General features: G+C 48.9%; 1 protein-coding gene across 4 annotated transcripts in view; it reads right to left on the bottom strand.

Moving 5' to 3' along the window:
* Positions 1 to 12672, bottom strand: part of DGKG (diacylglycerol kinase gamma) — a 206002-nt gene that overhangs the window by 65692 nt on the left and 127638 nt on the right. For all 4 annotated transcript variants that reach the window (XM_036066663.2, XM_036066662.2, XM_036066665.2 and 1 more), the window contains one exon: positions 1724 to 1814. In XM_036066663.2, coding sequence (XP_035922556.1) covers positions 1724 to 1814 — 91 coding nt within the window. The remainder of the gene's footprint in view (positions 1 to 1723; positions 1815 to 12672) is intronic.

Raw genomic sequence — 12672 nt, 5'->3', positions numbered from 1 at the left:
TGCAGGCTGTTGGAAACGGCCTGCACGTGACCCCCTCCCCGCATGAATAAATACTAAAAAGACTCATTATGGGTAGATAAGGAACACAGGAAATGCTCCCCCCGCAAGCCCCCAACAACCCGTAGATGGAACAACCCCACCCCCTCCAGAGGTCCCCCGCGTCTTTTGCAACGAGCCCACTAGCCCTCTCTGTGGTTGAGGAAGAGCCCTTGTGTCTTGGACCCAAAGGGAACCATGGGCAGGGCGAGCTGCAGAGGCAGGGGAGCTGAGCTGCTCTGTCCTGGGCACAGTTTCAAGGCCAGCTGCAGGGAGAACAAGCAGGCGCTGTGCGTCTGTAGCTGGCAGTGCTGAGGCCAGGGCTGTCCCTCACTTGGGGTAGATTTAAAGAGACCCCACCAGACGATCACGCCAACAGGAAAAATGCACGTGCGTCTCTGTTGGCCTGGCTCCATCTCCAAGCCCGGCCCCCCTCCTCCTCCACTGCAGCTCCCAGGCAGTGGGTTAGAGACCGTGGGCTAGCTCCTCGGCCTCTCCCAGGGGTAGCTGGTCCCACCTGGGAACACACGGCCCTGGCTCCCGGGCCTTTCTGTCCTCTAGACTGAGCTGGGCCCAAGTTGCAGGGATTAGCCCCCTGGGGGTGGTAACCCGGCACCCGAAGGGGAGGGGCAGGCAGATGAGTCAAATGGAAGCAGAGACTCTCCGGCTTTGTGTTTTTGTGAAAACTCCCTGTGAGCACAGGCTGCCTTCCACAGGGAATAGAGGGCTTTCCCACACTGCTTTAGGCCAAATGCTCCTCCTCCAAGGGGTGCCCAGGCCCCACTTGACTGCTAATGCAGGCTGAGGGACAACGCTGGTGGGCCAGGGGGAGCCCATCCCAGCTGAACGCGTTGGTAGCTGAGAGCTGAGGGCCGGGGAACCTGCGGCCTGAGGCCCCGCAGAGCAGACAGGCTGGTGTGCACAGACGTCTGGGCTGTCCTGTGGCCAGAGACCAAGGAGGCCTTCTCCTAGCGGTGAAGAGACTTCTGAGGGGAGCCCAGCAGGGGTGGGCTGAGCGGGAGGGAAGCCTCAGGCAAGCCCGTGTGAGGCAGGCTGCTGCAAGTGCCGGGAGAGGTAGGAAAACATGAGAGTGCCAACAGGGGCAGCTACGGAATTTGAGGGGCCCAGTTCACGATGGAAAGGCAGGGCCCTCTGTTAAAAAGTTATCAAGAATTTCAGGACAGTGACACAAAGAACATTAACCGGAGGCCCGTCTGAGCAACTGCACACCCACAAAGCCGACCCTGGGTACCACTGAGTCGGCTCCTTGAAGCAGCTGTGACAGCAGAGGCCGAGTGAGTTGGGAGATATCTGCCCTGCGGCTGCCGGCTCCCAGACCTATACCGGCCTTGGGACATTTTCGGCCCCCCTCTCCCCCTCCAAGCAGCCTGTCTCCCTGTGCTGGCTGCAAATATGTCTGGGCCTCTCTGAAAAGGGGGAACTGCAAGGCCACGGTGGGGACAGGGCTGAGGACAGGAATGGACCTCTAGGCCCCAGAGCCCCAAGGCCTCCCTGGACAGGCCAAGGAAGGCAGGTCAGAGGGAGGTTGCAGAGGTCTCTGGGAACAGGATGGAAACAGAACAAATGGACTCCACTCTGGATCACTTCTTAAGGACCCCAGGGACATGTCCTGAGGGTATGTGTGAGAGACAGTCCAGGACCAGAACCAAGGCCTGGGAAGCCTTACCTCCAACTCTATGTGGTCGTGGAGCTTCTTGCAGGTGGCTGCAAAGGTCTCTGAGGTGCCAAATTCAAAGTACCACAGCTTGTTCTTCATCCTGCCCCGTGAAGCAGAAAGCTGGCTCAATATTCTGTCTTTGAAACGGTTGTGTCAAATAGCTACGCTGTTGGGGCTGGGAGGCCCAAGCCCTCAGCATTCCCCACTCCTATGTTTTCAGCGCTTGTTAATCAGACGATCGGGGGTAGACATTTTTCACTGACTGTTCCGGCTACGACCTTAGAGAAAAACGCTTTCATTTCTTAGACATCATGGCTACTCGGCTGAACCGCCAACGGCTGTGAACTTCCTGGTCAGAGCAGGAGAAAGGTGTGCTTGCCTCCTTACCTGGACCAAGGGAAAAGTTCTCTGAAAATCAGCCAGAGGTGGCAAGTGACATCATGCTTGGATCGTGGTCCTTTCTACTGCTAATGCAGAGGGACTATTGGTAGAGCCCTCTCTTGGGTATCGTTGGGGCACAAAGGGAAGATCAGACAGACTTTGGAGACTTGAGGTATATACAGTCTCGGGGCAGAGAAGATAGAGTCCTACACAAAACCAGGCAAAACATGTGCTGCTCTGTCTATGCTCTGCCTGACGGAAGCAGAGTGGAGAGAATTAGACACAGATTTGCAGACAAGGTGGAAAGAGAAGAAAAAAAGTGAGTTGTTTGGTAGCAAGAGCTCCCCCCGCCCACCTCTTCCTCAATTACATTTGCTTAGGTCACAGAAATACTTCATTTAGGAGAAGACCTTGTCATTTGCTTCAAAGTAAGAGCTCACCATTTTGAGTTTTAAAAATTTTCAACATTTTCTTTAGTGGGGGGAAAAGAAAGGGATTCCCATGTAGCTGGGGGCTCGGCAAAGTCAGATGGTGTGCCCTGACACTTGGTCATTTATATCAGATGGTCTCACCAAGAAGTGTGTCTGCTGGTCTTCCATTCCTTCCATCCTACCTGTCATCCCATTATTGAGGGGCTGGCTAAGAGAAGGGACACCTGTCCAGTTGATAAGCTGGCAGATTTTGCTAAGGAAGGAGTAAACAAAATCACATTTTTCTTGGCACATTCTTCAGGACAGGAAGCCACCTTGTGCACTGCTGATCCTCCATCCTCAGATTTGTGGCCTAAGAGGAATGGAGCATTCTTTGGAGGGAAGAAGGCTCTTACTTCTTCCTAGTATTCCTTGGGCCATAGTAGATGAGTCTTCAGAATAAAAGACAACTTTTATCTCTGCATTTCTCAAAGAGAACATAAAGATGATGAGACTGTGTTCTTCCATTGCATGACGATTTCTAAGACCCAGTTGACTGGGAAGTAGCCTTTCTGACTCTATGTATGTATGAAAAGAAAGAATAAGTAACGAGGGAAATAAGAATAGGCAAAATTTAGGGAGTTCTGCCTAATGAAGAAAGTTAGCAGAACCGGGTATACTTTTAAGTAGCCTGGTACTTCTCAACTAGTGTGCTGCAATCAGGCACGCCTGGACTGTCAATCCCCTCGGTCTTCGGTGCAGCCAGGCTGGGGTCTAGGGCCAGCTGAGTCCCACTGTCACAGTGGGCATTCTTATCTGTATGCCAAACAAGTGTTTTTGTTTTCTACGCCTGCCATGAAGTGAAAAATAATATGGAACACTGTTCTAGATCACTGGTTCTCTGTAGGCACAGTAATGTGAATACAGATCACCTGGGGACTTCATTAAGATGCGGGTTCTGATTCAGGCGTTCAGGACTGGGGCCTGAGAATTCTGTGTTTTCTAACCAGCTGCTGATGCTGGTCCAGGGATCACACCTGGTGCTGTGAGGATGCGGAGACAGATGTGTGGTTCTGAAACATTAGTATTCATAAGAATTGCCTGGAGAATGTGATTAACATACTGCTTCCTGGGCTTCGATCTGTAGAGAGTCCCTGCGATAATTATGGGATGGGGCCCAGGAAGAGGCATGAGTGCCCCGGGGATCATTATGCAGGTGGTCAGTTGTCATGACTTTAAGAAGCATTCCTCTAGCTACCAATGAAGTGACGACCAAGGACCAGAACGGACTGATTAAACCTGACAGAGAGGATTCCTCAGGAAGGATAAAATGAGGGTCAACGCCTCTCCACAGACCATGATGGCAAAAGACCCAGGGACAGGAAAAACACAGACTGTCATAAATGTCAAGGTTGAGCATTCCTCTCCGGCAGCGAAAGCATCTCTGTAGCCAAGAGACCTGTGTTGTGATTCCATTTTCAAATATCACTTCTGGTCTGAATCATGACTTTTGAAAGTTATTGCCAGGAGATTTAGAGTTTTAATAAAAATTTCCGGAAGCCACCAGCTATTTTTGCCCAGAAGTGGCTCTTCTGATGATTTAATAAGGTTAAGAGGTCATGGTCAGGTCAGTGTAGCAGAATGACTGAGAGGATCAAACAGACTCCTCGTCCATGGCTGGTAAGATGTCTGCTGCTGCCTGTGTAATCTCTGGCAAGCATTAAGCCTTAGTTTCCTCATCTATAAAATGGAGTTGATAAAAAGATCTGCTTCAAAGTGTAAGTGAGAAGATAAAATGAGGCAACTGCAAAGCACTTCACATAATGCTGGCTGCACAGCAAGCTCACCAAGAATGTTAGCTACTTACATATTGGCTATTATTTCAATGTCTTGAGTTGACATATTTGGATAACATAGTAGGGCAAAAATGACAGATCAATTTGGGTGGCTACAGACATTATACGTGCACACTTTTCTAGGACAGGAAAAGATGTGATCCTATTTGTTGGATCATGTGTCTTGACTTGTGGTTAGAAACATATGTTCTCCACATGTTTATTCCAATAGGTTTTTCCAGATCACAGACCACACCCTAATTCTTGGTTAATTATCTTGACTGGTCACACGATTGTCCAAAGACATGATGTTGATTAGGAATATGCTTCTGAGAAAGTGCATGTTTGGTGTGAGACAAAGCATTTATCAGAGTCCAAGAAACTCATTGTGCCGGAACTGAATGGGGGTCTAGATGGGGGTCTGCTAGGTATACTGAAGAACAAAACACAGCACTACATGAGCCAGGCACCTAGGAAGGACAGACAAGGAAAAAGATCATGGAGTTGTGAGCTAAGCTTTAAGCACTGGGGTTACCTAGGAGAAGGGACATCCAATTCTTAGTGAGGCCAGGGGCAATCAGAGAAAGCAACCTAGGGGGGCAATGCCAAGGTTGAGTTCCAAAGAATGTGGAAGAGAACAGAGAAAGTGGAACATTCCAGGCAGAGGAAGAAGCTTAGGCAATGGCGCAGGGCAACAGAGAGCATAAACTTGCTGCAGGTGACCTGAACTCAAGGTGAGTGGGCTGCTGACTGGCCAGGTAAGGCTGGAGAGGCAGGTAGGTGCAGGTTTGTAAAGGCTGGGGATGTTACGCTTAGGTGTCTGGGCTTTATCTTTAAGTCTATAGTGTCATGGACCATCCTTACATGACGCTGCTAGTGTGGAGTGGGGGGGTAGGGGGGGCAGTAATGATCTGATCAAATCTGTGCTTTTTAAAAATCACTCTGTCCTAAGTGTGGAGAGTGGCTTGGAAGGGGTGGGTACAGACTGGAGGCCTAGAGAGTGGTTTGGAGGTGGTGTAGAAATCCAGAACAAACTGGGAAGGGCCTGAACAAAGGTAGTGACAGTAGAGTTATGGAGAAGAGAATGCACTCAGAAGCAAAAATTTAGGAGGTGGAGTTGACAAAGCTCGTTGGTCGTGAGGAGGGAATGAGAAAGAGTCGTCGCAGTAACACCCAAGTTTTTGTCTTAGCATGGGAAATGGCAGATGCTAGCCACTGAGAGAGGGACACAGGAAATCAATGCTCCAGTGGTGGTCCTCTTTATAACTGAAGGGCAGTACTTTGGTGTTCTGGCCTCTCTGTCCATGCATCCGCCCACAGAACACCTGTTGAGCCGTCCTGTGGGCCAGGCACTGTGTAAGGCTTGGAGATAGTAACGAATAAGAGTCTCTGGCCTCACAGAGCTTACATACTTTTAATAGCTTCACCCAGACACTAACATTCGACCTTTGACCCACAGGAGACTATGTGTCCAAAATTTAAGAGCTTTTACTTCTTTTTCTAACTCAGGCACGTTCTAGTTAGAAGTGAATACATTCTATTTCCGTGGCCTATAGCCCATGGCTGCTGAACATTTTACATATGCTGTCTCTTTCAAGTCTCAGAAGAACCCTATGAGTTGCTACGTATAAGGGAACTAAGACTTGGGGAGGATAAGTAAGTTGTCTAAGGTTGCAAGGCGAATTAGTGCAGAGTGGCGCTCAACCCTGGCTGTGCTTTGCTACCCGGCCACCAACTTTAGTGGGCTTTTGTGGTGTGGTGCTGTGTGTTCCTATTGTGCTTCCTAGACTGCTGTGGTTCTCCTTCCCCAGGTTGTTAAACAGATGCACTTGGGGACCTGGGGTGTCAGTGGTTACATTATATCCTAGGAGATGTTGTCTGATGCAGAGCGTCAGGGCCCTCCCAGGGGCCAGGGGAGTTCCAGAGGAGTTGGGACTGGGTTTTCCACAGGAACCTCCTGATTTTGAACCTATACAGTCTCACAGAGTCAGGGAGACCAGAACGACCCTGGTAAAGATGCTCCAAGACACCCTACACTTTGCCTTCTCTCAGCTCACCCAGAAATTGGGTAGGGGCAGGGCCCTGGGGCCATCCCCAACACAGAGTGCAACAAGGAAAGCTGGAAGGCAAACCAGTTTAAGAGACATGTGAAATCATCTACAACAGGTCCCGACCTCCGGAAGGCCCTCATCCCCTCTACATGTTGTTTGTTGATTGAATGTTGCTGATGCCCTGCCAGTAATCAAAGTACTCTCCTCATAATGAAGAAGGTCACTTATGTGTTTAATCAGAAAAATAGCCACTGGCCTTATTTGAGATAAATATAAAGGGGGATTATTTTGGTTGTCTCTGTCCCAGCCACCAAAATGGTTGCAAGTACGAAGGCTGGGGCCGTGGGGGTCGAGCTAGAGAAAGGAAGGGACCTCTACTGGGATAAAGGTTGATCAGGTTAAGATGGCTCCCAGCACCCTGCCTGACTGAGGTCAGCCATTACTGGTGGGCCCTGAGGTGGAGGCTGGCTTCAAGCCAAGTGATGTAAGAGAAGAGAAGACAGAACCTTTCTTTATACATGTTGTGGTGTTGTTGCCAAGGATTTCACTGGTAGGCGTATCTGAGGCAGGGCTCCCTGCAGGTTCCTGGTTGCCCCCTTTCTCAGCCTCTGTAAGCTCAGGAGGGAAACCAAAAGCCCATCACTGCACACCAAGACACCAGGGGAGCAGCAACTGGGATTCTTAGGGTCTATCTACACTGTCAGAGCAGATCTGTATAGCATGGAGTGCTACGGGTTTTTTTGTTGATCTGGAACTAGGCTCTGGCCTCTTGATTTTGTACTCTGCTAAACATTTTACATATATTATCTCTTTCCAGTCTCAGAAGAAGTCTATGAATAGGTCCTGTTGCTACCAATAAAAAATTCACAGATTGACGTGCGTTCTCCCCTGCCTCACCTTCCCTTTTTACCCATTCCTCGACCAGCACCAGCACCTTTCCAAAGCCTTTGGTAAAAGCCTATAGGCATGTGATACTCTATGACTGGCAGTGGGAGATGCAGCCCCTACCCCACCCTGCCAACCAGAGCCTGAACGCCAGTGTTCCTTCGTCTCTTTTGAAGATGCCTCCCCAGACGCTTGACGGTTAGCCCTTGCTAGACGGTTACTGCTGCTGCCTATGGCGCTGGTTTTTGTGTTTCACCTGCATTTGGGATCCGAGAGGCTAGTGTTCTGCCACTTGCCACCTGGGTGAGTGATAGGAGTTCTTCGAAGCTTCATTTCTTCTACAAAATGGGAATATTATTTTCTTCTTTACAAAGATTTTATTTATTTTATTTGGGGGGGGCAGGGGGACAAGCAGACTCTGTGCTGAGTGCAGAGCACTACAACCCGGAGATCATGACCTGAGCTGAAATCAAGAGTCAGACATTCAAGCCACTGAGCCACCCAGGCGCCCGGGAATACTGTTTTCTATCCAACAAAATTGTGAAGGTCCTGTGGCAAATACAGAGCACCAAGCAGTGTTTAATGCATGGGAAGTACTCACTAACTGTTCTTTCTAGTTACTAGGAGATGCAATCACTGAGAGACTCATTCCCCTACGGCTGCAGGCGGAGGGGCAGAATAGGGTGGGGGAGTTTATCTTAGACAGCCAATGTATTTGAAGAAAATAAAGCTAACAATGTTTTAGTGACTTCCGGAATGCTTTTTCCGCATCTCTCTTCCTGAGTTTTTTTTGGCTCACCAGATCTTTCCTTCTCATAATCACCTTTTAGCTGGAGATGATTAATCCTTAACCAGTTGTCCTGGGGCAGGTTTCCACGTCCACACAACTCCCAGGTGCACTGTCAGCCTCGAAACTACTATCCAGGTGAGCCCATCCGTGAGGCCGAAGACCCTTGTCGGGGCTCCTCAAGCGACTTTTAGTCACATGGAGGAGAGACAATCAGCAGCAGTGACGCCGTGGGTTGATTCTATTTCTGGGTTTTCTTAATTTCCCCCAGCTTTATAAGAAAATAACATCGATTGCACACTAGTGAGTTGAATCTCTCATTTGACAGATGAGGGCAAAATGAGACTAATTAAAAATGTTCTTTTGTATTTGTCAGCAATTTAGGGCTGGATTCAGTCATCATCCCGACAGCCTATGAATAGCCCGTTTTCAAGGATGTCCACAAGTAAAACCAAGCTAGCTGCTGGGCATTTTTACCCACAAAGGCAATGAAGCTTCTGATGGCCCTTTTCTGATATTCTAGGAAGTTTTAAGGGCAATAGACTTTTGAAGTCATGAAAACATTTCTTTGGGCTTAGAAGGCTACAAAGAGGACACTACAGCTATTTCTAGAAATAGGAGCCCTTGAAGTGATGGTATTCCTCTTTGTGGTCTGGACTTTGATAATCAGGTTCCCTGAGTGGGTCATGACTCAGTCAGTCAGGCCTTCTTTGTCAGCCTTGTCAAGCAGATGTTCCCCACAAGATGGGGTTCTGTGTTGTGTGAAGGGGGCGGACTGATGTGGTGGAGGGCGTGCTGGGCCAGCCAGCAGGGGATCGGCCTTGTAGGCCTAGTTCTCATATACATCGGCATGTGACACCATGACTTACTCAGGGTGTCCTGGCCTCCATTTCCTCATCACAATGAAGGGCTTGGAGCGGCTGATTTCTAAGGTTTCTCCAAGCTCCCTGAACAATGCGAGATAAAGGACAGGGTGGGAGAGCCCATGTGTTCCACATTGCCGCCATGTTGGGGTGTGGGCCCCAGTACTGCCAGAACTGCCATCTTTTAAAGAGAAGCCAGAAATACGGTTTTATGTAAAATCGGATTATTAAAGTTGGCAACAAATTCATTTTTTGGTTGTTTTTTTAGAGAGGGGGAGAGAGAGCAGGGGCAGATGGAGAGGGAGAGAGAATCTCAAGCAGCTCCACGCCCAGCATGGAGCCGGACATGGGGCTGGATCTCACGACCCTGAGATCATGACCTGAGCTGAAACCAAGAGTTGGACACTCAACTGACTGAGCCACCCAGGCGCCCCCGAATAAAATTTTTTAAAAGGCCAAAATCTACACATCTGGGGAAAACTCTAGCTGGCCAACAGGCTACTTCAGCACATTAATTATAAATTTTCATAAGGTTCAACTCAATTAAAAAACAAAGCAAAGAATTTCAGTTACTACTCTTAGAGGTTTGTTGAGTTATTGGTGGTGTTATTGCTACTCCTACTGAAGACAGTAGACTAGTGTCAGGTTACTAAGGTAAATAATAATCTAGCAAAATCCAACAGATGTGATAACACAGAAAGAGCAAATGCAACCTGAGCTGAATTGTAATTGGTTGATGAAGGTTAGTAATAATAGTAAGAATACTTTATCTGTTAACATTTTACACTATTTGAATCCCAAGTGCCTTTGGGAGTTCAGTAATTGTGTTAACTGAAGTTTAGATCAAAGGTTTAAAAAAAAAGAGCCGAGGCAGGTGGACTTGGTTCTAAGGCCAGGATATAAGTCCTATATGGGGCCTGTGACTGTCCCCTCACAGGTGCTGTAGAGACCATCTGTGTCACCCGTACACCCAGCTGCCCTGGCCCATCAGAGAGCCTGTCACCACATCTAATCCACCCTGCATGCTGTCCCCTGTTCTCACTGCTCCCTGGAATGGGCAGTCCATGACCCTCAGGCACGGAGCTGTGCATGGAAGAATCTTTTCCAAGAGGGGGCAGTGGCCCCTCTGCTATAAGGGAAAGTGAGCCCCCCAGCAATCAGGAAGGAGGCTTTATAAATAGCTGTTTTTGTTCTCCGAGTGTGACTCTTGTGCCCACTGTTCCTGCCAACAGATTTGTCTTGGCTCAGTGTATTTCGGCTTCGAGGGGCAAGGTATTTGCTGGCTGTTTTCCATAGTGGGGACAGACTGGTGTTCATGGCACTCAGGAAAATCTAGGGTGGTGAATAGATTGGAGGCCTGGAGACCAGAGACCAGGAGGGGGTGGGTAGAAACGTGGGGAACAAAAAAGAGGGAAGAGCTCAAGAAGGAACTAAAGGAAACAAAAAGGGCAAGAGAGGAGGAAGAACATGCCTAGCATGTGTTTTACAATATAAATATGGAATCCTCTTAATAACCTATGTTATAATCACCTTAATAACTTCTTAGCTCATTTTCATGTGTGAAAAATTACCTGTAAAATCACAGATGACAGATCGTTTGCACTTAAGGGGCCTTGGGGTCCGAGGATTCCCAGCCAGAAGATCACAGGTTCCAAGGAATCTTCCAAAGTATGAAAGGAATCCATGAGTTGCTGTCAATATTTCTTAATGTGAGACAGTATTTGTGCATTTACTCGTAATAAAGACTGCATAGGCTAACTAGTAGGTTCGAATTTTTTGCCATGGAATGGAATTAAACCAATTACATTGGTCACCTCTTGGTAACCACAGGCACCGATTGCATAGTAAATGGATGTTGTTGAATAATAAAAATGGGAAAACAAATTATTACTTGGAAAAGCTTAATGGCTGACCGAAGTCTTATTCAATATGGCACCCATGGTGGTGAGCGATGAGGAATGAAGAAAAATAGTGCACTATTTGACGATAAGAGGGTACATGCAGAACTGCTAGTCCATACCAGCTCTGGAAGGTGGTTCTCTCCTAAGCCAGAGCCGCCTTCTCATGGTACAGATTAGGAAGCTGAGACCAGTCCTTGGTGACGCACTGGCCGGAATCCAAGGCCCAGCTCCCAACTTCTAGTCCATGTCCCTTACCTTTCCACCTGCCCTGGCTCCTGTTGCTATGGCTGGGGTGCATCTGAGAGAAGTGGAAAAGTCAACCACTTCAGTGGAGCTAGTGAATACAAAGCCGCCAGCCATTCTCAGGGGTGCTTATGGGCTGGCTTTGCTTGTATCTACCTAGCCACGGGCATGGCCGAGAGAGTGCAGCTCTAGGCTGGCCGGCTCTGGTGGCTCAGGGTCCCGTGGCACTATTCTCCACAGAGTCTGTGGTCTGGGCCTCCTTATTGGCCTCTGGTCTCCACTCTTCTCCCAAAGTAACAAAGGGCCAAACCCACTGGGCAGCTTCTCCACCACTTTGATGGAGTCTGCGGTCCAGACAATCTACCCCCTCTGAGCAATGACCCTTCTCTTTCATGCAACACAGTTTGTTTCTGTGGACTCGGACATACTCTCCTTTGGTAAGCTCTCCCCATTTCTGTCTGGCACCTGACAAAATCTCCTTCTAAGGGCAGGACTCCAGCATGTAGCCTGCCAAAGTCTGAAATCTGATCCTCCCCCACTGTAGCATCTGAGGACACGTGTGTGTGTGTGTGTGTGTGTGTGTGTGCATGTGCGCGAAGGCACACACACAGGCCAACACAGGGAGTCTTCTCTGATCCTCTGCTACTGAGCACACTCACAGACATGGCCTCTCTGAGGTGATGGTGTCTCTCGAAGCCCCACAGCCCGATTTGACATCTGCCGCAGGGATGTGCATGCCACCACATGGTCCTGCCACTTTGGGGGTGACCCTCCGGAGCGACAGCTGGTGAGGCAGCTAGAGTTTTCCTCTCCTGAGGGCCTGAGGGTCTGGAGTGTTTTTCCAGTCAGTATCTGCCCTGGCCAAGAGAAAATCGCTCCCTTCCCCCATCCAAAAATAAAATAAAAATTTAAAAATCTCAGAGTTTGGCTGCTTTTAGCAATCTTTTCTTCCTTTGACGATTTATTCGTGGAACAAGAATCCCCCTCAGGCCAATTTGGCCGATGCTAGAGGGCTCTGAGTAAGCCTGCTCTCCCAGTTCCAGAGAGCAAAGCCAAGTACCGGGACAAGAAATCCTGTGCCTGGAGGAAAGGGGGCAAAGGCAGGTGGCGATGTGTGTCTTCAAGGTTCTGTAATGAGTGCTTAGCTGTTGTGTACCTTTTTTTTTTTTTAAGTAGGATGCCCAATGTAGTACTTGAACTTACGACCCTGAGGTCAAAAGTCACATTCTCTACCAACTGAGCCAGCAGGGCACCCCTGTTGTGTACTTTTTTGATTCTGAACTATGCTTTACCAGCATTCACACATCCATCAGCCCGGGAGACTGGTCTTCGAAGGCAGATGGGGATAGCTGATTAAAACGTTAAGTCCCAAATGCCTAGAAAAGACAGGGCACTTTGCTGGAACCGAGCTCGTGTCCAGGAAGGCCATTTCCTAGGTCCTGAGCAACCAAGGCTAGAAACTAAAAACCATCCGGGCAAGTAGAGACAACCCCAGAAGCAGGTCCACACCTGCTCCTTACTCTGACCACCAGGTGGGCCCCTGACAGAGAGACAGCAGAGCTTTGCCTTCCCTCTGCACACCCTTCCGTCCAGCTCCCCCTC

The sequence above is a fragment of the Halichoerus grypus genome, chromosome 1, assembly GCF_964656455.1.
Source record: "Halichoerus grypus chromosome 1, mHalGry1.hap1.1, whole genome shotgun sequence".
Lineage (NCBI taxonomy): Eukaryota > Metazoa > Chordata > Mammalia > Carnivora > Phocidae > Halichoerus > Halichoerus grypus.
Note: the sequence above shows the minus strand (reverse complement) of the source record. Positions and strands in the feature narration are given on the sequence as shown.